General features: G+C 43.3%; 1 protein-coding gene across 1 annotated transcript in view; it reads left to right on the top strand.

The window, feature by feature from the left end:
- The window catches only part of LOC128270141 (maternal protein pumilio), a 62,456-nt gene extending 55,742 nt beyond the window's left edge, over positions 1-6,714 (top strand). The window contains exons 3-6 of the mRNA XM_053007545.1: positions 190-400; positions 4,671-5,831; positions 5,906-6,074; positions 6,195-6,714. Coding sequence (XP_052863505.1) covers positions 190-400; positions 4,671-5,831; positions 5,906-6,074; positions 6,195-6,714 — 2,061 coding nt within the window. The remainder of the gene's footprint in view (positions 1-189; positions 401-4,670; positions 5,832-5,905; positions 6,075-6,194) is intronic.
- The last annotated feature ends 16,613 nt before the right edge of the window (positions 6,715-23,327 follow it).

Raw genomic sequence — 23,327 nt, 5'->3', positions numbered from 1 at the left:
TTTGTAACAAAAAAAAACATTAAAAATTGATAATAATCGTGTGTACAAAAAAAATCGTGAAAATTATGTAAAAATCCCGTCAACCGATCGCGGGCGGACGCGCGCTTCATCTTCTCTGTCTGTCTATGTACCTTCTGAAACAACAAAAACCCACTTTCGCGAACCCCATACAACGTCTCTGTGGTACAGGTGATATCGGCCTATTACGACCAGAGTGGCTCACTGGTGATGGGACCGCGGACTGGCACTCCGATGCGACTGGTCAGCCCGGCCCCGCCCGTCCTCGTGCCGCCGGGCGCCGGTGGACCGCGGGCCCCACAGGCTCCGCCGCTCTATCCGCCGCAGCCGCAGACCGCTCAGCAGAACGTCTACTCGGCCCAGAACGGATCCACCGTCGGAGGTATGTATGTAAATAAATGAACGGCGAACGAGCGAAAAGAAAAGGGCTTTAGGAGACACCAACACGCACACAAACACCCGAACACAATCATCATCGTACATCCGGTTGTAAGGACGGGTTTGTGTTGCGGGGACAGAACCCAGTCAGCGGAAGGAGAGATTATTTCGACTTCCTGTAATATTGTAATGTGTAACATCATGTTGCCCGTTGGCAGCTTCATTTGAAGTCCCTTGTCCCGTGCTCTCTCATCGGTTGAAAATTCCAAACATGCAATTCGCAAGCCAAAAAGACACGCTTCCCCGTGTAGGTATTATTATCGGCCAAGCAAAAGACGATCAACAACCAACAATCACTGTAAATAGTTTCGTCGATCTTTTGTCGTTTTTGTGTGTAAATTTCATCCTCTTCCAGAAACCCGTATCTGTAAACATATTATGTACATTTTAAAGTAAGAAAAGTGTCGCGTCTGTTAATCATTTTGGATGCCGACCGACCTGGTGAAACCTAATGTTGTTAATCTTTTATCAAATGTCTACTAATAATACAGATGGCCAAATTAGATCTCCAACTCTAGCTCTCGAACTCAGTAAACATAAGGTCGATGTAACTCAGCAATTATCATAAAGCCGATCTAATATCAATGAATTGAATACTAAACCTATCGAAACGTCCACCTCTGAGCATGAAGGGGAACCTTAAAGTCGAATTCGAGAACTTACATAGTCGAGGATGGTTTCGCTTTACTTTGGAGCACATTTCGAGAGCACAATCTAACGGTGAGCCACTGTCGGCTGGCTGGTTTCGATGCACTTCTCGGAGCCCCGGGACCGGAGCACTGAAATAGGTCAATATCTGCACTAAACCGGGCAAGCAGGTTAGACGCCCCGCGAACGCTTGACTTGGCTGGCTTGATTGAGCCCAGACCGGTTCTTCCCGCGCTGATTGGTGCCGTCAATAGTTGCCACCGGTCAGCAGTAGCAGCAGCCTTTCTTTTTGCGGTCGTCTTTCCACATCCGATCGATCCGCGATTGAGTTTCTAATCATATTTTTCTGCGTGGTGGCCAACAGTGAACCGCGGTTTGAAAAGGGCTGTGTGGTTGTTGGTGGCACGCTGTAAACGACCGGGAACCGGTCAGAGCATCTCATTACAGTAGAACGGGCCCCGTGGCCCACGGCGAAACCCCCCTTGAAGCGGTCATCTAGGACTGAAATTATATGCAGATCCTCTGGTGCGATCCACGGGAGACCGTGTCCGCCGTGGGCAGTGGCACAATGATCCACCTATTATGATCATTACACTGACCCTCCTTCTATTGAGCGGCGGTGTCTTGTTGGTAGAGCGAGACTCCGCTTCCACTTTCGACTTATCGGATGTCCAACCACAGACCACGGTTACCGGTTCCTATTCTCCGTTGTGATGGATGGTCATCACACGACACTCAACTTGTTTTAGATCCTGTCGGGTCCGGATAATTGCATGTTGCATTCCGCACACAGCAGAAAACCATGCCCCCTGCACACGGTCTGGAGTCGCGGTTGTCATCGATTCAAAACATCTCACCCAAAGGCGCCCACCACACTAGAGATTGTTGTTGGTGCACTCGTCCTCCGGCAGTGTCACAACATAAATGGTACGATCCGTTCCCGCCCGCTAATGATGATGATGGGCTGGTGATGGCCGTCACGACGTTCGACGGCCCATTTCGCGTTTCTTTTTGCATTTGCCAATTTCCACCATTAACCGTGCACCACCCCCCGGAGTGGTGGAAAATGCTTCGGTCCACTTTTTGTTTTGCGTGTGTCTGTGTGTGTGAGTTGCTGTGCGTGTTGTGTCCGAGAGAAAGCTGCAGAGTTTCCACAGGGAAATCATGCCCCCCCCCGAACGGCTCAGAAATTAGCACACGGCGGAGGAGCCGATGAAGCTCGAGGAGCTCGCCGTCATCCCATCGTCAGCCTCTTGGTATCCATCACGCGAGGAAAGCGCATAAACAGGTGGCAATGGCCGTGATTTTCTTATCAATCATGTAGCGAGAAATGACGGGTTGTGTCGGCGATTCATTAGGTGTGTTTCCAGCTTTAATAGGTCTTTTGGAGAGTAGAGGGATCGTTAGCGCCGATCCCGCACTCGGGGTCTATCAATGATGATCGATCATCGTGCAATGAATCGAATATATGATCACTTTATTTGTAGTGTGTTGTTAAAACAAAATGAAGGGCATCAAACAAATTACCCTGTTCAGCTTTCGAGCTCAAACTCTAAAGTAATGCAGTTAGCGTTTGTGGTTCTGTGTCATGAGTCCGGTTTGCGGTTGTCAAACAACCCAAACATTAAAATAATCGTTCGCGAAACGAAACACACGTATTATGGCCCGTGAAATGTATCACTATCATTTGTTTCTGCCACTGCCATAATTTTACGCCCTCGTTGCCGGCCAGTCGGCGGTTACGGTTTGGTTGTGGTGCAATTTTCCACCCCAACAACGTCACCTTTGCGGCGGGGGTGCCACGCCTTATCGAAAGAGGAGACGCGAAAGCAAGTGAAAGGAAAACCAACCCGTGTGGCATCAAGGAATGTGTTGAATTTTGATCAACGATCGCGAAATACTTTTGCGAAGGAAAATTTCCCCGAAATGAGTTCGCTGGACACGCCGTCGTCGTCTAACTCTCTGGGTACAGTTTCTTAATGTTAGAGGAACAGAATGAGCCGTATCGACACAGGTACGGTTTGCAAGAGTGGAAATAGCGAAACTTTTCGAAGCGCTTTTTTTGTTCGTTTGGAATGTGTCTAGTTTTTCTCGCCAACAAAGACATTACCAGGCACGCCAACACAGGTACCACTAATTAACCGTATCTTGGGTTTGACTCCATCTCTCTCCCCGTAGCGTTACAAAAAAACACCCCTGGCTTCTCTTTCCATGCAAAAGATTCAAAAGTAACATTCTTCGAGCCATGTTTCGCTCACAGAAACGACCGTAAACGAGACAATTTTTGGATCTATGTTTGTACACAAGGCTTTCCTGGTTAAGATTTCGAAAAAGTGTTACAATAAAAAGGTACATTTCCCAAGTCTCTTGATCCGGTAGTTTCGGTTGCCAGCCGATGACCCACTTCGCTTGCCAAGTGTGCATTACAAATCCAGAAAGCCCTCCTTAGCAATGTAGTCCCAGCGTCCAGCTGGCCGGTGGTCGGTCGTGTCCGTTGCTTTGTATGGTTTGTGGTCCGTAATTATTGTTGCGGTCTGTATTTGATTGAGGGCGCAAAAAATTGCATTCTCCGCAACAAATTTGTAGCCGATCACGTAGACGTCTCTAGTGTTTATTGAAACGGAAAATCTGTTGCCAGCGTTGGCCAGCGTGTTGATTATCGGTGTTTCGTAAGGAAAGCCTTTTCTCTCAACCTGCACCGGTGTGTGTCGTTGTTTTAAAGCCGGGACAGACGCGCTTCGATACGCTGCTCTGAGGAAACTTGATGAAAATCCAATACAACCCACAACGAGAGACAATAATCGATTCGGTTTGTGGGCAGCGGCTGGTGGCAAATGTCTCCATCCTTTTCCTGGGTTTGTTTTTTCTGATCGCCTTGAGTGTTTGGGCCAAGCCTTTGAGTGACAGTATTTTCTTTCCGGCTTACGATCGATTGGGTTTGGATTACGTAAAATGATCGGCGCGTGTTTAGCGCGCTTGGTTTGCATAATGGGCCCAGGTTATGCTCTCGAAGCTTGCGGTTCGCCCAGGACGGTGTTTCGGTGTATCAGGCTTTGTTGTGAGATAATTATCTCACCACTTTCGCATGAAAGGATTTCCCCAAAATTACCGTACCGTTTTGTCCATTCAAGAATTCCAAAGACTCATTCATAAATTTTTCGTCTTTGATGAAGTTCCTTTTTTGCCTGTGACAAACGTATTTCCGTAAACCCAAGACCGTTACCTGATCACTGTCCGGCATGAATGGAACCAGAAAACGTTTCGTACCTCCTGTCGACAACGTTCACGGGATCTCTACCCCGCTATTCTGTTACTCTAGAGTTCGTTGTCGAGATTCGTTTTAACGATGTGGTGATCCTACATACACATAACATTGTCCGCCCATCCCATTATCCTTGCTTCTCGCACAATCGGCTAGGATAGTTGGACGGTCGTCCATCACGGGGTAGAACTTTCATACGATTCGTGCGTTAGAGCCACCATTGACAGTTTACCTGTAAAGCAGCATATAAAGACAGCCATTTAACGGCCATTCGTTTCATTCCGTTTCAACGTTCATTCAACAGGACTCGGTGCCTTGAACACATCATCCATGACGACCCGTCGGGACTCATTTGATCGCAACACATCGGCCTTCAGTCCGTCGTTGGACTACACCTCCGCCGCGTCATCAAACGCGATGGTGACGAATGCGGCTGCAGCCGCAGTGGCGGCCGCGGCCCGCAAGTGGCCCGTCGGTGCCGGTACCTACAGTGGCCTTGGAACGGTGGCCGCAGCCTCGGCCAGCCCGCTCGGACCGTCGCTAACTCCGCCACCCGTGTCCGGACTGGGTGCGCTCGTGACGAGCCGTGCGCCCGGGGCCGAAACCAAGTTCCGCCAGGTGAACCCCGGACTGGTGCCCGGCATTTCGACGGCCAACGCCATGTTCGGGTCGAGCAACTGTTCGGCTCAGGCGCTGTTCTCGCGGATATCCAGTGCCGTTGGTCGACCAACGGCGGCACCAGCAGCGGCACCGGTCGTGCCCGGTGCTGCTGCACCCGGCCTCGATAGGCCTCCGGGTAGATCGCGCCTTCTGGAGGACTTCCGCAACCAGCGCTTTCCGAACCTGCAGCTACGCGATCTGACCAACCACATCGTCGAGTTCTCGCAGGATCAGCACGGGTCGCGCTTCATCCAGCAGAAGCTGGAGCGTGCGACCGGCTCGGAGAAGCAGCTCGTGTTCAGCGAAATCCTGGGTGCCGCGTACAACCTGATGACGGACGTGTTCGGGAACTACGTGATCCAAAAGTTCTTCGAGTTCGGGTCCCCGGAGCAAAAGCAAGCGCTGGCCCAGCAAGTTAAGGGCCACGTGCTTCCCCTGGCACTGCAGATGTACGGCTGCCGGGTGATACAGAAGGCCCTGGAAAGCATTCCGGCCGAGCAGCAGCAGGAGATCGTGCGCGAACTGGATGGTCACGTGCTGAAGTGCGTGAAGGACCAGAACGGGAACCACGTCGTGCAGAAGTGCATCGAGTGCGTCGACCCGGTGGCACTGCAGTTCATCATCGATGCGTTCCGCAACCAGGTGTACTCGCTGAGTACACACCCGTACGGGTGCCGCGTGATCCAGCGGATACTGGAGCACTGCACCCCGGAGCAGACGGCCCCGATACTGGCCGAACTGCACGCCAACACCGAGCAGCTGATCCAGGACCAGTACGGGAACTACGTCATCCAGCACGTACTCGGTAAGTTGCGGTATTACTGAAAATATTTCCTAATCTCACAGTTTCTTCCATTTTATTCTATTCCTAACATTCAGAACACGGCAAACCGGAGGACAAGTCGGCGCTGATTGCAAGCGTTCGTGGCAAGGTGTTGATACTGTCGCAGCACAAGTTCGCGTCGAATGTCGTCGAAAAGTGCGTCACTCACGCTACCCGCGGAGAGAGAGCGCTGCTGATCGAGGAAGTCTGTTCGTTTAATGACGCGTAAGTGTTGTGTGTGAGAAGAATCTTTCGATCATTCAGAGGCGGTCAGGCGAACACGGTGGTTTTAATCTCGATTATCGGACTTTAATCTTTCGACACCGATTCATTCCCCCATTCCAGTGGCCTGCACGTGATGATGAAGGATCAGTACGCGAACTACGTCGTGCAGAAGATGATCGACGTCTCGGAGCCCACCCAACGCAAGGTGCTGCTGCACAAGATTCGACCGCACATGAACTCACTGAAGAAGTATACGTACGGCAAGCACATCATCGCGAAATTGGATAAATTTTCGCTCAAAACCCCGAGCTCCATTGGCGGAGGTGGTGGTGGTGGTTCGGCCGGCCCTGGTGGAGCGACCGCAAACCCTAACTCCACAGCTGGAGCTGGCGCACCCGGCGGCGCAAGTAACGGAGGAAACGTCCCTGGGGGAGAAACGGGCGTCACCAACGGTCCTTCAAACGGTGGCACTAACGTTGCGAATGGTAACGGTGGCGCAGGAGTAAGCGGCAGCGAAGTGGTGGGCGACTCTGGCACCTCGAACGGCGGAGTCACAGCGAACGTCAATGGAAACAGCAACGGAACCGGCGGAACCTCGGCACTGCGTCCAATCGGACCACCGACGAACGGCGTAATGTAAACGACGTCGGTGTCGTGACACCCCAGGAAGTTGGAAGTTCCTTTTGGTAGAGAAGCGCTCCCAGGGAACGCGCTCCAGTGTGTGTCTGTGTGGAGTGTCGTGTAAATATTTTTTTTCTAACGTAACGTGTGCCGGTTATCGTTCTTGAAATCCCCGTGAACGACGGAAAAGAAAGAGGGACCTACTGCAAACGCGGAAAGAGCGACGGAGCCAGTGGGCTTGCGCTGGCATATGGCCAGATGCGTTTTTCCGTGTCTCATCCCTTGATGGAATTTAAGTTTAAGGAGTTTAACATTTTTTTACAAGACGCTCCTCGTAATTGTCTCTCAGTTTGGACCAGTCTATCCAATTTAGAAGTAGTTCTATTTCATAACGTGTATAATTTGTGTGTACATTTTTCGATTGCATTTACTACCACAGGAAAAAGAAAGTGTAAACCCCCAAATCACTAAGTGCGAGAAGTAAGGTCGATTGCCCGGCGTACGCGGTTCAACTGAGACGAGGGCGAGGAATCCGTTTTTCTTGTAGCAAAAGTGTGATACCGCCTTTCCGAACTATGTACATTTGTTTTGCACCATCGAGGTGTAAAATAACTCTTTCTGTTTAGATTTTACTTTAAAGAGAACATTGTCCGATCTCAGTTCAACAAATGCGGTTCCGAAACCGAGAACACTCGGTGTAATAGCAGAATGTAAACACGCTTAAAGCACAGCATGGTTACGGGTGCTCCCCGACCACCAGTGTCGTCGTCATCGTACGCACTCAATGAAAATAGCAGTAAACGGAGCGTTTAGTTAAAATGAATAGAACCCCAGTCGTTAGAGGATCTTTCTGTGTCAAACGATGCACTACGTTGGTAATCGAGATCGAGAAGATGCTTTTCTAGTTTATTTTCCTACTGACGTAAAAGAAGCGTTGTTAAGCAAAGAGCAAAGGCGAATGATCATACACAGGAGTGATCGACGAACAGGAAATTTAGCGTAAGTGATGAACAAATGATGAATTCATTAGAGAATTCCCTCGACCTTTACGTTATTTTTATACGCATAAGTAGAGTGATCGTGCCCCGACCTCTGGTGTTCAATGTTTATTCAAAATCACCAATCTTCTCACCGTAAGATAGCGACCGAAAGATATGGGATACGATTTTATTGAGAAAAGACAGTCCCATGGCGCAAGAAATTGAAACGAGGGTCGATTACACGACGGAGAGACGCATTGGGCAAACATTGTACCCGGGGGACAGTGTCTTAAGATTATGTTAAGCGTAAGAACAACATATTTATATAACACTAAAATGAATATAACAATGAGGGAGAGAGAGAGAGTGCGTGTGTTCTGTGTTTACAGAGTGTAACGGCGGATGCAAGCGAACCAAATAGCGTAGCTTGGCGTAGAATCCCCGCTGCGTGTACACGATCCCTTTGAGAAGGGATAGTTGACGACAGAAGGCAGCACACTGGTCTGGCGCTCACAGAAACAATCCTGGTTGGTGGTTGGTTTAACAAAGGCTTTTTTTAACGGCTTCTCCAAACGGCAATGGCATATACAAAATATGTTTCTACCATTTTTTCGAATGAAACTGACCATACTCGAGCTCTGAGTATGGTTATGCTTTATCGATGGGTTTTCGTTGGAAGGAATCCCTTGATTAACATGACTTCAGGGCGAAAGTCTACCAACCATTCCGATTCGCTTTTCAAACCCGCCAGTGTCGAGAGTGGTTTTATTGTGATTTGCACTTCCCACTCGCACTTTGACGGTGAGCCATTTTTGTCTTGGTTTAGATCAGCTGTCTCTCTGAAAGTCCTATTCCTACCACCAACACGGAAACTAAGCACTTCGCGTCAAGCTAAAAAAGAAAACACAATCTCTCTCCGCTCGTGTAATAAATAATAACCCGTGTCCCTTAGTTCCCTCCGGCGGCACGTTTGGCAACGGAGGGAATGATGGGTTTTTAAAAATGACAAATAACTAACCGTGTGTGTGCGCGCACGTACGCACGCTCCATTTGATGTTGATGCAACGCGATGTTGTTTTTAAGTGCGTAGAAAATAACCTTACAACTATCGTACAGCGCGTAAGGAAGCAGTATCAATTATTTTTAATTAATTACTAGGAAGAAGCTGGCATAGGGATCATTTTTTCAAGAAAACTTAAAAAGTAGCGGCAGAGGAGGAAAAACATCCACACATCAAATAGTAAACGAATATAAACACACAAATGACTAAACATTAAAAAACGTACCAACAATTTAACACACGCCAAGTGCGGAGCAAAGGAAAGGAGCTCGAAACTCTCTTCAGGGCTATTGCGTGCAATCGGCCCCTCAATCATTGCTCGGAATGGAGTACTTTAGAGTTAGTGTAATGTCGTTATTCGAATGAATACGGCAAAGGATATTCTCATAATTTGGCAAACAACGGGGTTGTTCCTTGCGTGTGGACAAGGTAGTATTTACGTAATAATAATTTGATTAGTTTTCTCTTAGTTCATCGCACGTTGGACGAACAACAATAGAAAAAGTGACAACACGTCACAATATTATTGGACTCTTTAAATTAAATTATTTCAAAAATGCGTCTGTTAGGCAAAATTAAGTAATTTTTCCGAGAAAAAGTCCGCAAGTAAAAAAGCCAATCTCAACGAAATATGTTTCGAACGATTGCATCTCACTGGCCCAGCAAAAACATGCCTGCATTTGCATGTGTTTTAACGCAGTGCATTATCCTTTCTTAGACAAGAAAAGAAAACTAACAAATGAAGTAGTAAAATATAAAACAGAAATTCTATGGCGATACATGGAGTGACTAGGTACGAGAAATTAAATGTATTTTTTTCGAAATTTAATATAATCGATAGGAATAAATCGAACTCGTGCCCGTTGGTGACTAGAGAGTGTAGCGGCGGAACGGCCAACACTTGCGCACATCCAGATAGAACTGAGATAGTGAAAAGCGGTAAACGAGCGAATGGTTGCAGCATCGTTGCGTAATTGTGATTGAGAAATCACGGGCCGGTGATTTTAACGGAAATTTCGATGCAATTAAGACACACACATACGCTAGTTACTGTATAGCGCACGAGAGTTAAAAAGGCCAGTCGCGCTACGCTGCTTCGCTAACGTTTTTAACATTACCTAGCGTTACCCAACGGGATTGCCTACGCGCTCCCCGTTGGATGTGTGTTGCTGCGTGCGGAGTTAGAAACAACTGATAAACAAACCAGAATGGAGTATCATTTTCTACAACTCCGTCTGAAAGTTTGTGGCGCACAGCAGCTCTTGGTTCGCTGGAAGCGAAAAAGTTTAAGTATGTATCATTTAAGGACGTACAAGAGAAAAGGTAATTACATAAACTGAAAATCAAGAGTTCGGTCACTTGCTACGCCCCGAAGCGAGGGAGCACATTAAAAAAAATGTACAACGTAAGAAACACGCAACCAATATAGAGCGAGCTACATTCTCTCGTTAATTTATAACCTGCCTCATGCATTCTGCAACCCCCCACCCCCCCGCAAAGTTCTGATGCGGCGCTTTTTTTTGTTGCTGCTTACGGAGCCAGTTTCTTATATAGGTTTATTTTGCTTAAGAAATATTCTTATTTGTAAAATAGGTAATTGGAATTTTCCAAATCTCCTCTATGGAGGAAATGAATTATTAGTTGAATCCTCTGCGTTCGCCACGCGTTCTTTGTGCTGCTGCCACGCACGCAGATACAGAACATTTGTCCTCATCCTCCCCTGGCCCTTTAGGTGTTAATTTTATGCTTTATATATGGTGAAGTTTCGTAATTGAGCTGGACGTGCTGAAATAGTAGTGCTTGTATGGCGGGCAGTAGAGCGCTACAAGAATTGGGCAACCTAGCCTAGAGAACTTTGTATTGTGCTCCCATGGTAAATACATATATATATATATATAAACAAAATCCTGCTCGTGGATAGACGTTTTTCTTAGAAACAATTTTCTAGAATTTAATACGAACTACTAATAAAACGTGTTGAAACAGAAAGCCTGTCAATGCTGGCAAAGCGAAAAGGGAAGCTAAAAACTGGAAAAATAGAAACATACGATCAAAAGCAGAACATAGCGCAACACATTTAATACATTTTGGAAAGGAAACTATTCTACGAAGAAGACAACCTTGGTATGAAGCTTCGAATTAATATACTAGAATACCTAGACCCTTGATATCAATTCTCTACATGAATTTCTTACTACAGGCTACAGTAGCAACATTTTCAAGCAAGGCTGACAACCATAAATTGATGGATAAACTCTGTTTCGGCGAAGAAACAAATAACAAAATGGGTAATTTAATATGCAAACACACTCCTAGGACAGACACAAACACAACTCACATACAGAAAAGGCATCGTTGTATATCGCTGTACAAAATTTAAATAGTTATTTTATACTGACACACAAACGGCCCCCCGGAATGGTGAAAACTTCCACAACTCACAACTCACACGTTTCTTACAAAAACACATAACGCAGATAGGGAACACAATAGAGAGCGATTGATCAATGGTCGAAAATTCGGTCGGAGGGAAACTGTGTCAACAGGGAGAGATCGCCGTTTCGAAGGATGTGGAATTTTTAAAAGTTCATCGGAAATTAAAGGAGATTACCACTTGAAACCTTTTTTTCTTAAAAATAAATAAGAGACCACACACAACACACACACATGATGAAAGAGAGAGAGGTGATTAGAAAGAAGGAGCATTTTGAATATAGTGTTTGATTGTAAATTAGAAAATATTAGATACAAAAGAGCTGTAGAAATCATTCGTAAATATTGTAATCATGAGTTACTTCTGTGAGGATGATGGTCCTAAACGCTAAATCAAACGTACGAAGGCGCGGATTGAGCACCCACGTGTGTGTGTGCAAAACTTTTGCGATAATTAGTTGCTAGAATTTTGCTGAAAGTAACAAGAGCACTGTTGTAAACCCCCTACGAATCATCGCCCCTCCCCCAAAACGTCAAGGAAGATCTCATGACTGTGCTAAGCAAAGAAATGAAAAATCAAGATAATGTAAAATCGCAAAAATATGAAAAACGTTCTGTAAAAAAGCAAACCAATGATCAACGATCAACAATGTAATATCAACACGAAACACAACAAAACAGCAACACAACTCAAAGAAGCAGATCACACGCGGAGGATAGCAAACGAATATCTGAGGAAAACCAAAAGGATCAAATGTACATACATCAGCAAAGGTAGCGTAGGGCACATTACAAAAAGAGAACCGACGAAAGAGAATACCAATGTGAAATCCCAGGCTGCCTGTGCAAACGGAAGGATAGTAACACCTGCGTACTACCATTCAGTAAACATTTTAACACACACTTGCGAAGCCACAGCTGTAAATTAAAAACAACCACCAACCAGTGATGTGTACAGTAACCAAGACCGAGACGGTGGAAAGTGAAGAACTGTGCAGCCCTCTGGAGATAAATTTGTTTTCTCTATAATTCTACAACGTACTTCAATGCTTATACCAGGCATTTTGGCGACAGACTACATTAGATCAGTTTTACGTGTGATTACCGAACTGCTGATTGCCACCGGCATTGGTTTGTGATGTCTTAGGGTATCATACTGTGTGTGAGTGTATTAGCTTACCACTTATGATGTTGAAAAACAACGACTGAAAGAAGGAAAACAGCGATTGCAGCACACTCTCGGTAATGCGTGCGTTGCCGACGTTGCTGAGGGAAAGAGCATCGCGTCTTTGTAAACAAATGTATTTATTGTTTTTGATTTGGTCGTTTTTGTACTAAACTTACTAAACTGCGCGAATTTCTCACGCAACACACAATAACAAGACGCAACAATACAGTGTGTAAACGCCGGGGTACCGTAATTTTAAACACACTAATTTCTAGGCCCTTCATTGTTGTACAAATCAATCCCCGCATGATGCAGCGCTTCTGATCCAGTGTTTTCCGTTTTAGATTTGGCTCTTTAATTGTAAATTCATTCGCAAGAGAGATAGAAAAATGTGTATTTCGTGTGGAACTTAGGAAGTGTAGCTCGCAGCTCTGTACAAACCAACATCAAACAATACAGTTTTAAGAAAAGAGAAACAAAAACATACAAAACACTATATTGAGTCTCAAAAACTCTTCAGGATGCCTTCGATTGTTCATAGAATATTTGATAACTAAAGATAATTTGTTTTTATTTGTCTCCGGACGAAGAAAAACCAGAAGCTATGTGAAATTTGTGAAAAGTAAATTGTAAAGCAAGCAACGCAAGCGTAAGAAACAGCACATCCTCACCTCGCCGAAAGGAGAGCAGCAAACCCTTAAAGCATAACGCATGTTTTGAAAATAATACCTTATAAGCCAGCGATACACGCAACCGAACAAACAACACGCGCGCCCTTACAAAACACAGACGATGGTAGACACGTTGAACAGCGAAAATAACACAAAATCAGATAAGGAATACGGTTGAAATAATTTTCAAAACAACCCTCTTGAAAACAAAACGTGATATGTACAGTGAACTTTACAAACACGAATCGGGCAAGCGCAACAAGAGAACACGAACCGAAGTTAGGACAAACCAGTGCCGCCGCATGTCATTGCGCTGAATTTTGTTTTTATGAAAGATGCTTTTATTATTGGTTTCAAATCGCACATCAGGCTTTTAACGACGGCAGACCGAGGAAGTGCTGTGTTGTACAGTTGTGGTTTGGCTGATACTCAATCCTTTCGATAACGACCTAGCAATCAAAACGCGAAGCAATGAATGCAATTAAAGCTCCTCGTCCACATTCATCTGGTAACTGTCACTGCTGTTTAGAAATCGATTTAAAAAGTACAAAGAAACTAACATCATTCCTTTGTGTTTAGAACACAATCCTAATCGCTCGGCGTGTTAAAGGAGCATGAGCAACTTGACAACTGTTGGTCGGCCACACTCCGCCAACTGTGAAAACGGTCGGTTAGCTGAAATTGAGAAAAAACGATTAAGATGAAAAGACACAGAACAACCATCATACGTTTCGCACCAACAAATTAACAGGACAGGCCCCCGAAAGCAACATTCGAAAGCAATACGTTGGAACACACAGGTTACGATAGGATCAAACGGATTGAAATTGTATCACCACCACGGAAAGCCCGCACGGAAACGGGCACCACAAAACGCCTTCTTGAATGTCGCCGTCGTTTGACTGGTGATGAAAATGTTAATTTTTGTGTGTGTGAAGAACGATGGAAGACACAAGTAACCTTCTCAGCAACAGTTGCTTTCATCTTCTATCCCGCTCTGTAAAGTGTAAATTTTAAAATGTGAAATAAGCTACATTTTTACCATTAATTTGCCACAATCGATTCCTTTTCGAGTTACGTTCATCTCCCAGTACAGGATTACTAACAAAAAATGCGTATTCAAAAGTACCAACCCGCAAAAGTATTAAGACACTTATGTGACCACGAAAAACAAAGCAACACGGGAATATTGAAAAAAAATAACGAGGCAGAGAAGTGAACAGAAAAACACACACACACAGATCCATACGAAATCTAACAGGCAACTCAACCGACTGATCGACATAAACTGGAAAGAAAAAGCAACAGTTGCTAGGAACAAGACGCCACTTCAGAAAGGAAACGGTCGGTTTTAGTAGAATGTGTTATCGTTTACTGTGAATAACAAAGTGTGTATATTTTGTTCGTTTAGTGTACAAACTACTAATTCTTGTGCCCCTTTGAAGGAGGCGTTTCCTGTTTCGGTTGTACAGTGAGAAGCAAAGAAGGATAACAAAGTAGTCGTCAAGCATCTTTGTTTTGCATAACCTCACTCTCCCGGACTCAGAAGAAAGTGAGGCACACACTAGGGATAGAAAGGTCATCGTGGTCCTGAAGTGTACATATACATCCAGCCGTATAGTAGGACCAAGTGTTCGGCGCGGTTCCCTACGAAGATCGGTTTGATTTGTAAAAATGAATGTTTTGTAAAAATTCACAGACCAGCAAAGTCCGTATATCGAACCGCGTTCCACGATGAGCATTATCACCATCTTTTGTGGAATTGGACACCTGGCTTTTACGAAATGCTAGTAACAAATTTAAAACACACACACACACACGTGAAAAAACCAATAAACTGCCGTAACTACTAAAAAGCATACTAGAACTGCGACGCTCTTACAGAAAGAGATTTGATGATCCTCCGGTTCTTTGCTTTGCTATGTTTTGCAATAATTTCTAAAACAGACAAAACCGAATTCTCGCTCCCTTGCACGCAACAAAAAGTACTTTGCAGTAAATGAAGGAGCAATTGTAGGAAAAACAAATTTAGCTTAACAACACCAGCCACAAGAGAAGCAGAGGTGATAGAGAACATCGATAAAATCAGCTGAAAAAAGGACGAGCAAAAGACCCGAAAAGAATCGTACATGCAATGCTGTTGCTGTTGACTGGAAGAGTGATGGAAACGAAACAAGAAGCAACCACGTAGTAGTTAATGGTGATCCCTCGTCCTCGTCGATCATAATAATACCGTGATCGTGCATAGAAGAAAGTGTGATTTTGATTGCAGCAAATCACAGCCACATGTAGCAAACGGAAACTGCAACTATCACCGATAGGAAGCGTTTTTTAATGACATTATTTCATTTTGATTATCAGCATTTCGATGTCAGTACTGCCCGTTAACAATACCGTTAATAGCGTGATGAATGTGTTTTCGGTTTCTTCGAAGACATTAGGACAACAGCATACTTTTTTGTTTATCAGACTTTCATTTCGCTCATTTATAAATAACTAGTACATGCATATAAGTATATACGAATATTTCCTCGTAAACGTACGCTCGTATTATGGGTAGGATACAGTTTATTGTGTATTTAATATTTGTTTCTTTTATACAAACAAAAACGAATCATGACCCATATTCTTGCGTCGATTTAGTTACAATAAACGCGCGATAGTGTGGCGCGCGTGAGTTTACTGTTTAATCGGTGGAAAAAATATCCAACCCCGGGACTGGGAAGAATGGTCAATACAGTGTTGATAGAGTGTGTTTTTTTGAAAATCCTTTTTTTCATGAAATCATCTCGTAAAACGCGAACAGCGCGAGCAGAACTATAATATTTTTGTTACAAAAAACGACCACGTAAATGTGACCGAAGCGATTCTCAAAATAGGCACGCAACATTCGATCGAAAGGTTTCCATTCAACTGCGCCAGCCTGAGGGCAATGTAAAAGATCCCCAATTGTGAAACAACGTGTGGATGTAATGTTGTGCTGTAGCGTGAATCGAAGCACTTTGGGAAACCACAGCAAATCAGGAACAGAACAGATCAGGAAAAGATACACGAGGAATACCTAAAGCGCGAAAGATGACAAGAAAACACACTCACACACAATTATAAATAATGCATTATAAATATTGAACTAATATTAATTTGAACATACATATAAATATTATGATACTATCAAAATAAATAAATTTTCTGTAATATTGAAGAAATAATAACCTTTGCAGTGTTGGTGCTTCTTCTTTTCCTCAGCTTGATGACAAATGCGAAAGAAATTGATTTTTTGAGATTTTCGACTATATTTTTGTAACTCGAATCACAGTTTCAGTTCTGTTCGTTCGTGTGATCTTGAAGCATAGTCGAAAACATGTTTCAAAATCGGTTCATATGAATTTTTTGAACGGAACCGTTTCTTGCACGTTGCCACTCGAATGCGCGCACTGTTTGGCGTTTGGCTCGAGGGTATGCTGAACGCTGTGTCGGCCGGATCGTGGCTTAGCCTTGCCCTGAAGGCCCTTATCACGAGCTGCATAGCAGTAGTTTCATTACATATTTATTCTGGACTTGCTCAGTTTATTGGTTTGTAGTTCAGGTGGCAACTCATCATAGCATGTTGATTTTGATAACTGATTCTTTTGCGTTAGTAAGTCATTCGACAATAAAATATCAAAGTAAATTGAACGACTTTAAATTGTATTGCTGTATTTACTGGCCTAGTAATCATGTTCCAATTAGACCCTGGCTTAGAATACATTTTCAGGCTGATAGTTAAAGGTTACATTTATAAATGCACTATGCATTGACTAAATTAATAAGAATTATGAATTTAACACCACAAACGGTGTTCAACACCAGGTACGGTGTTCCATTTGGGACCCTTTTCCAAGTAGGATGGGATCCCGAATTCGTTTTTCGTTGTAACAATTATTCCTTTAGCATTGAGAGCTGAAATATACAAAACAAATGAACAAACGTTCGAAAGATAAGAAACCGTGAAGCTTACACAAAATGCTGAAGAACAGTGTGCGTAACAGCCCACAAACTGCGTAATGTATCAATCATTTCTTTGATAGAAATGGAGCCATTCGCTGATTTATCATATTCTTCAATGCTTGCAATTGAAAACTCTGAGACCGCGATTAGTATGTCCTGTCTCGACGACTCGCTGTTATCGTGCAGTACGTCTTTGCTTTTTGTTCGAGTCTTTTTCAACTTTTCTCCAAGCTGTGGACTTTCGCTAACCCAATTATTGGGTTGATAACCAGTGAAAGTATCTCTTTGCTTTATTATCGTGTTGCGCTTGAAAAGATGATCTACAAGCGAGCGCCGCAGTGGCTTTCGGAACATTTCGTCTAAACATGTTTTGTTCAGTGTTCCGAGAGCTATAACATCATCCTTCGAATGCTGTAAAATACGAACAGTGACTTAGCTTAAGATAAAAAAACATGCAAAACACTGTTACTTACGACACATCGTTGTGTGGAGACTGGATTTTCCACCCAACTTTTGAAACGTTCGAAACTAATCATTTTCGCATGATGTTTACCACTCGATGTTCGAATATCGATTTTTGCAGCATCGACATTATGAACGTTTTCCTGATTATTCACTGCTTCACTGCCGGAATCCAAGCAAACATTATTCCTTACTAATTCCTATTCCTTTTTGATGCATCGTTCCACAACGTATCTACTTTTTGTTTCCATCCTTCGCCATATCTTTTGCACCGTGGCTAGGTTTGGGGAGCGTTCGTCCATGGTTGATCAAAGGCGGCAATGTTTCCAGTTGTAACGTCGGAATCAAGCCATAGCTGAAAGCAGAATCGTTCTATAGGCATCCGAACAAACTGTGAAGTACAAAATAAACCCTACAAATGTGCGCTATTCACTGTTTGCATGTGATCATAGCTTTGGGAAAATTCACCAATATCCGCCAAATCCGTACACTCGCTGATCCAAGGTTGTTGTTCCGGCTCTTCTTCTGTCCGTACATTGAAAAAATCACGCAGTTCATTTGATGAAAGCGATCCGAGGCTACACCAATCATCATCAGGATCAGCATAATCCCCTCCGCCCGGTGGGGCCTCCCGAAGAGTGATGTCCATAACATTCTGAACGGAGAGGTTTGGCTTTCTTTTGCGGTTGAGTGTCAACGACTTGCGTTGCTTGATTTGAGTTGTTTGCGATGCCACGAGCTCTGAACGGTGGGCGAAACAGTAAACATTCGATTACCTTCGTTACTCGATGGAACAAAACAAACTTACTTTTTAAGGACTGAACCAGAAAGCAGTATACTTCTGTTACCCCATTGGCAACCTTGCTCAGTACACCCAATGGTCTTCTGCGTTCTACCACAAGGTCCTTCATAAAACAGCTGCGGTAACGAAAGAGAAAAGAAATTTGTAACCCCAAAACCATCATCACACAGCCACCGAGGTGGAAATGAGCTTCAATGAAATGTGCTTTTGACGAATGATTTGACGACCTACCACGTTGGAAATAAATTTTTCATATTTCTTAAATTTCTGCAACCGAAACTGTATTTTGTACATAAATTCTAAGAATCTACCTTTAAAATAAATGTTTAAGCATCGAAAAATATTCAGCCGTTTCTGTTTTATAACCAAATGAAAAAAAGATGGCTTGCTTGGACACCCTGTACAATAGAATCGCTGTATTAGATAGTTTTTAATGTGCAGAGATTTGTTGGGATTTATAAACCATTACCGAGATCGTGGGCTTTAGTTAGTAAGAAAGTGAGAACAAGTGCGGTAATTTTGTTTTCAATAATTGTTACACTAGCCATTTTGATGCTGATCATTTCAATCAATGAAGCGTACTCAAAAGGATTTTATGTTCCTTGCATCTCAGGCAAATAGAAAAGAACATTTTAAAATGCAAACATTCTTCGAAAAAAAAAAACATTTAATTTAATCGCGACTTCCCTTGTTACATAAAAGAAATGTGCAATTCAAAATCAAAGTTACCTTTGCTGTTTCATCAAAGTTACCTTAGGGTTTCTGTTCAATCGGTTTTCAGTGCCCCGTGACAAGTGGAAAAGTACCTTCGTGAAGCAAATTTTGCAGGAAAAATTAGCATTTTGTTCGATTCCGGATCTTTTGTTTGGATCTTTGCACCGATTGTGAATCGCGCGTTTGCAGAGATAAGTAAGTTAGTAACTCGCTTGCCAGGTTATGACTCGGCGGGTCCAACGCCGTCATATCCGGAGGGGCGGATGGGTGTCCTCCGTTGGCTGCCCGATTGCTGGCCATCGTCGCCCGTCGTCTTTTTGCAGCAGCAGTACGATGGGCATGCTAGCAAGGACCGTGACCGTGGCCACACTGTAGGAAACACACGTGCTTTATGAACGTGCCGCGGGTGATTAGGCATCATCACTGTATATGAAAAAAATCCATAGACTCTTCCTAAAAACAAATATGTCCGCCTTTCCAATACAAATTCCCTACTGTGAGCTGGGGCAAACAATGATAACTAGTATTTTCAACATTTCAATATTCCAAATATTATAAATATATTCGGTTTTTTTTTCCTCATCGCAGAATGTCATCATACACCGCATCTTCCCAGGCGGGATCGGCCAAGAAGCGGCGATTGGCAGGACCAACGATCGAGATACCACACGATTACGTGGACGATTACCACAGCGACAGTGACACCGAGTTCGATGCTGTTCCGCCGGATTATGAGGAGATCCCCACGCCACAGGGGGAACAAGTACTTCGTACATGCATACGAATCTCCGTGCGCAGCGTGCACCGTAAACCAGAAGTAACGCTGCAGCATATGCTGCGTATGATGCGAAAAATTATTCGTGGTATTCCCAAGTATCCACAAACGTTGTTCCGGGGGCCGCGGGACATTAACCCCACCGCAGTCCGTAATCCTGCTGGTACTGAGGTGGTTGCGGCCTTTTGGAATGCTGATTTAGGTAAGTACTAGGTTGTTGATTAAGTTTTGCGGGTCGATACTATAGGGCGCTGCTACGAGCTTAATGTTTTTTTTGTTATATTGGTACACTCTTCAAATGGACGTATGTGAAGTTTCATTTCAATCGGTCACTTACTTTTTTTTACAAGCCATCAGATCTCACGAATATTTCCCTTCTTATTTTTTATTTAGAATCTGAAATTCAGGAAAATACACCACCTGAACATCCTGACAGTACAGACGTGCAGTTAGATCTGCACGTCGATGCCGCGCCTTTGCCACAACTCATAAACCCACGTTTCAACGCTTGGTGTATTACTGGGACACTGTACGATGAAACAAAACCGAGCAAACCGTTCCTGCTGAATGTATTTTGTGGGGATGGAAAACCAAACGTCCATGAATTTTTCCGCCCGCTCTGTGAGCAGGTGACAGAGCTACGGAAAAAGAGAAATGTGACAATTCGAACGATAAAAGCCGACGCCCCAGCACACTCCTTTATGAAAGGTGAGTTCCGAAAAAAAAAATTAATTCTTATAAATTTATTTTACTTTTTCCCAATAACTCTTTCCTTACTTTTCATCATAATGACAGAGACGGCCGGGCACACAGGCCATTATGGGTGCCCAAAGTGTATAATGAAGGGAAAGTACATTTATAATTGCGTGTCGTATACCAATGGTAAAAACCCAGAGGTGAACCACACGAAATATTCATCACCTCTACGAACGCACGCTGAATTCATTGCAGGTGAATACAATGGCACGCATCGGATAGCCGAGAAACCAGATATTTATGCTTTTGAAAAATTAGGAATAGACATGATCAATGATGTCTTGGTAGGAGACAACCGACATCTCTTGCACCTAGGTGTGGTGAAGATATTTTACAATACGTTTGTAGGGGGCCGGTATAAAGTGAAGAAAATGGAAGCCGAAAAGTTAGATTTCCTGAAGATCTCACTTTTTGCCTTTCATTTTCCCCACGAAAGAAATCATGGCCAATTTGAGATAGCAGTTTCCAAATGGCCGCACTGGATGTGGGCATACTTTATGGATGTGGCGGGATTCGTGGTGCTGCGTGGAGCACTCAGCCCACCAGATTTCCTCACATATTGTATGCTCCATTTCGGTGTGGCCATTTGTAACAGAACACGCAAGCAGGAGTATCTTACATATGCCAAGCTATGTTTAGAAACCTTTGTTACAAGATTCGGGAATAGAGTTGGTTTTGTTCCGTATAAAGTCCACAACCTCCTCCATGTTGTGGACGAAGTACTCAACAAGGGGCCGTTGCTCCATAACTCTACCAACCCAAATGAGGCTGAACTTGGGAGCATTAAACAACACGTTAACACAGCGGAACCGTTACGGGCGGCCCAGCAGCTGGTAAGGGGTGTGCAACTTCGGGCAGTAGCGTTTCCACCCACCCCGGCCATCACCAGGCCCATAATAACAAATAACGGCCTAAGAGTCATTGTTAGAGATAACTTTTTGTTAAGAAGTGAAGCTATTTCACCAAACGATGTGGACTCCTGGTTTATGGCGTCGGGTGAAAAAGTCATGAAATTTGAATATGCGTTGGAACGGGGCATGGAAACGGTCTTCTTTGGACGACCGTTGAGAACACCAGCGAAAAAGTGTTTCACGCATCTATACCCCGTGCCAGAGGGGTTGAATGAATTTATACCAGAAAGGGAAGAAAAAAATGTATGTTTAAGTAAAGAGCAGGAGGAATATAGTTTAAAAGATATACTTTGTAAACTTGCGGTGAACCACATGCCATCCTACACATCATTTATCCCATTAGTTGAATCCTTCATAAAGGAAACGTAAGCAACTAGTAATAGTGACTAGTAAAAGGGGTTTAGTTACTAACTAAGTACCACACGAAACAAACAGGAACCGATAAATAAACTGTATTACGATTGTTTATATATATATTCGTTGTACATTGTTTTTGTATCCGATATGGCAGCAACTTAATCTTAAGTTTTGAATGGAATTTGGAATTTTAAGGAATGTAAGTTTTTTGCTTTTTGCGTGTTATTTGTAAGTTAACTCATTTCCATGTCCATGTGTACCGTTTATGTATCTAACCGACATTGTGATTGACCAATTTTAAAAGCTCCACAGAAAATCCTGTGTCCCAGTTTGGTGAATGAAAACGATTTATTTGTTTTAAGAATGAGACCTGGATACAATTTTAGCCCCAAATAAAAGATTTCGCGGGTTTGTAGTTTTTATCTTATTTAAATCACTGTTGTGAATTGTATTTGTATTTATGCCTCCGTCAGGTATTTCGTTTCCTGTTTTATCCTGTCCAGTTGTTATTTTATTTCTTAAAAGATGTCCCTCAGATTAATAAAAAGATTAATAGGATTACGAACAGACAATTCGTAGTTTTATTTATAAATCATGTAATGGGTAACAATGCATCCAAAACCGGCGGATCAGTGTAACATATTTTAGAAACAGTAATGATGAATAATAATAATGAGTTAACTAATCGTATAAACTTCACATCGATTCCAAATCACGGAAACAGAACGAACAAAAGCTTAACAACATTAATTAACACTTACTCGTCTTATTTATCTTATCTTATCGTTATTTTTTCTCATCGCTTCGAAAGGTTCTATTTCGGCATCCGGCTCAGCTTCTGGGGAAGTTGGTATGCGTTTGCCAGAATCGAAAATCATGAAGCTTAAGCAGCCTCCGTGCGAAAGATAAGCTAGAACGTAAAAGGTGACCATATAGATGATTTGCACCGGGATTTTATAGATTTTCTCCAGATAGTTCTTTACATCGAAAAACTGAACGCTGAAAAACTCGACGCCAAGCAATACCGCGAAGCATAAATCAAAAAAGCATCGGTAAATTGTATTTTTATGTACTATTTTTTTGGTATTTATTATGCATATTTCTAATAATACGAATCATCTTCGCTTCAAAAACCTTATAATTAAAACTAGCATCAAAAGTTAATGTAATTGCTAATGCAATACATTTCCAAATGTGTTTAAAAATACTCAGGGCTATTTTTTTCCCCATTGTCAATAATTTCCACGAACATGTCGCGAGAAATTTTTCTTCGAAAAATATGAGCAATATTTTTCTTACAATTTTTGCTCCTTTCTGCCGTTTGTTAATAATTGTAGTGGATTCCTTAAAATTGAGCAGCATCTGCGACAACCCACGGGCGCATCGTTTAACGTCTTTAGCTGCCAATTCAAAATCGATTAGCCCTCTATGGTTGTTTATTGGGAAGGGTATGGATGATGTTGTTGCATCGAGATGCTGTTCGTCCATTTCGAGATGCTGTTCGTCTACGGACCCCTCCTGGTGGAGCATAAATTGTTATATTGATAAGTGATCAT

This window comes from Anopheles cruzii, chromosome 3 (genome assembly GCF_943734635.1).
Source record: "Anopheles cruzii chromosome 3, idAnoCruzAS_RS32_06, whole genome shotgun sequence".
NCBI lineage: Eukaryota > Metazoa > Arthropoda > Insecta > Diptera > Culicidae > Anopheles > Anopheles cruzii.
The sequence above is the reverse complement of the archived record's forward strand: the minus strand, read 5'-3'. Positions and strand labels throughout refer to the sequence as shown.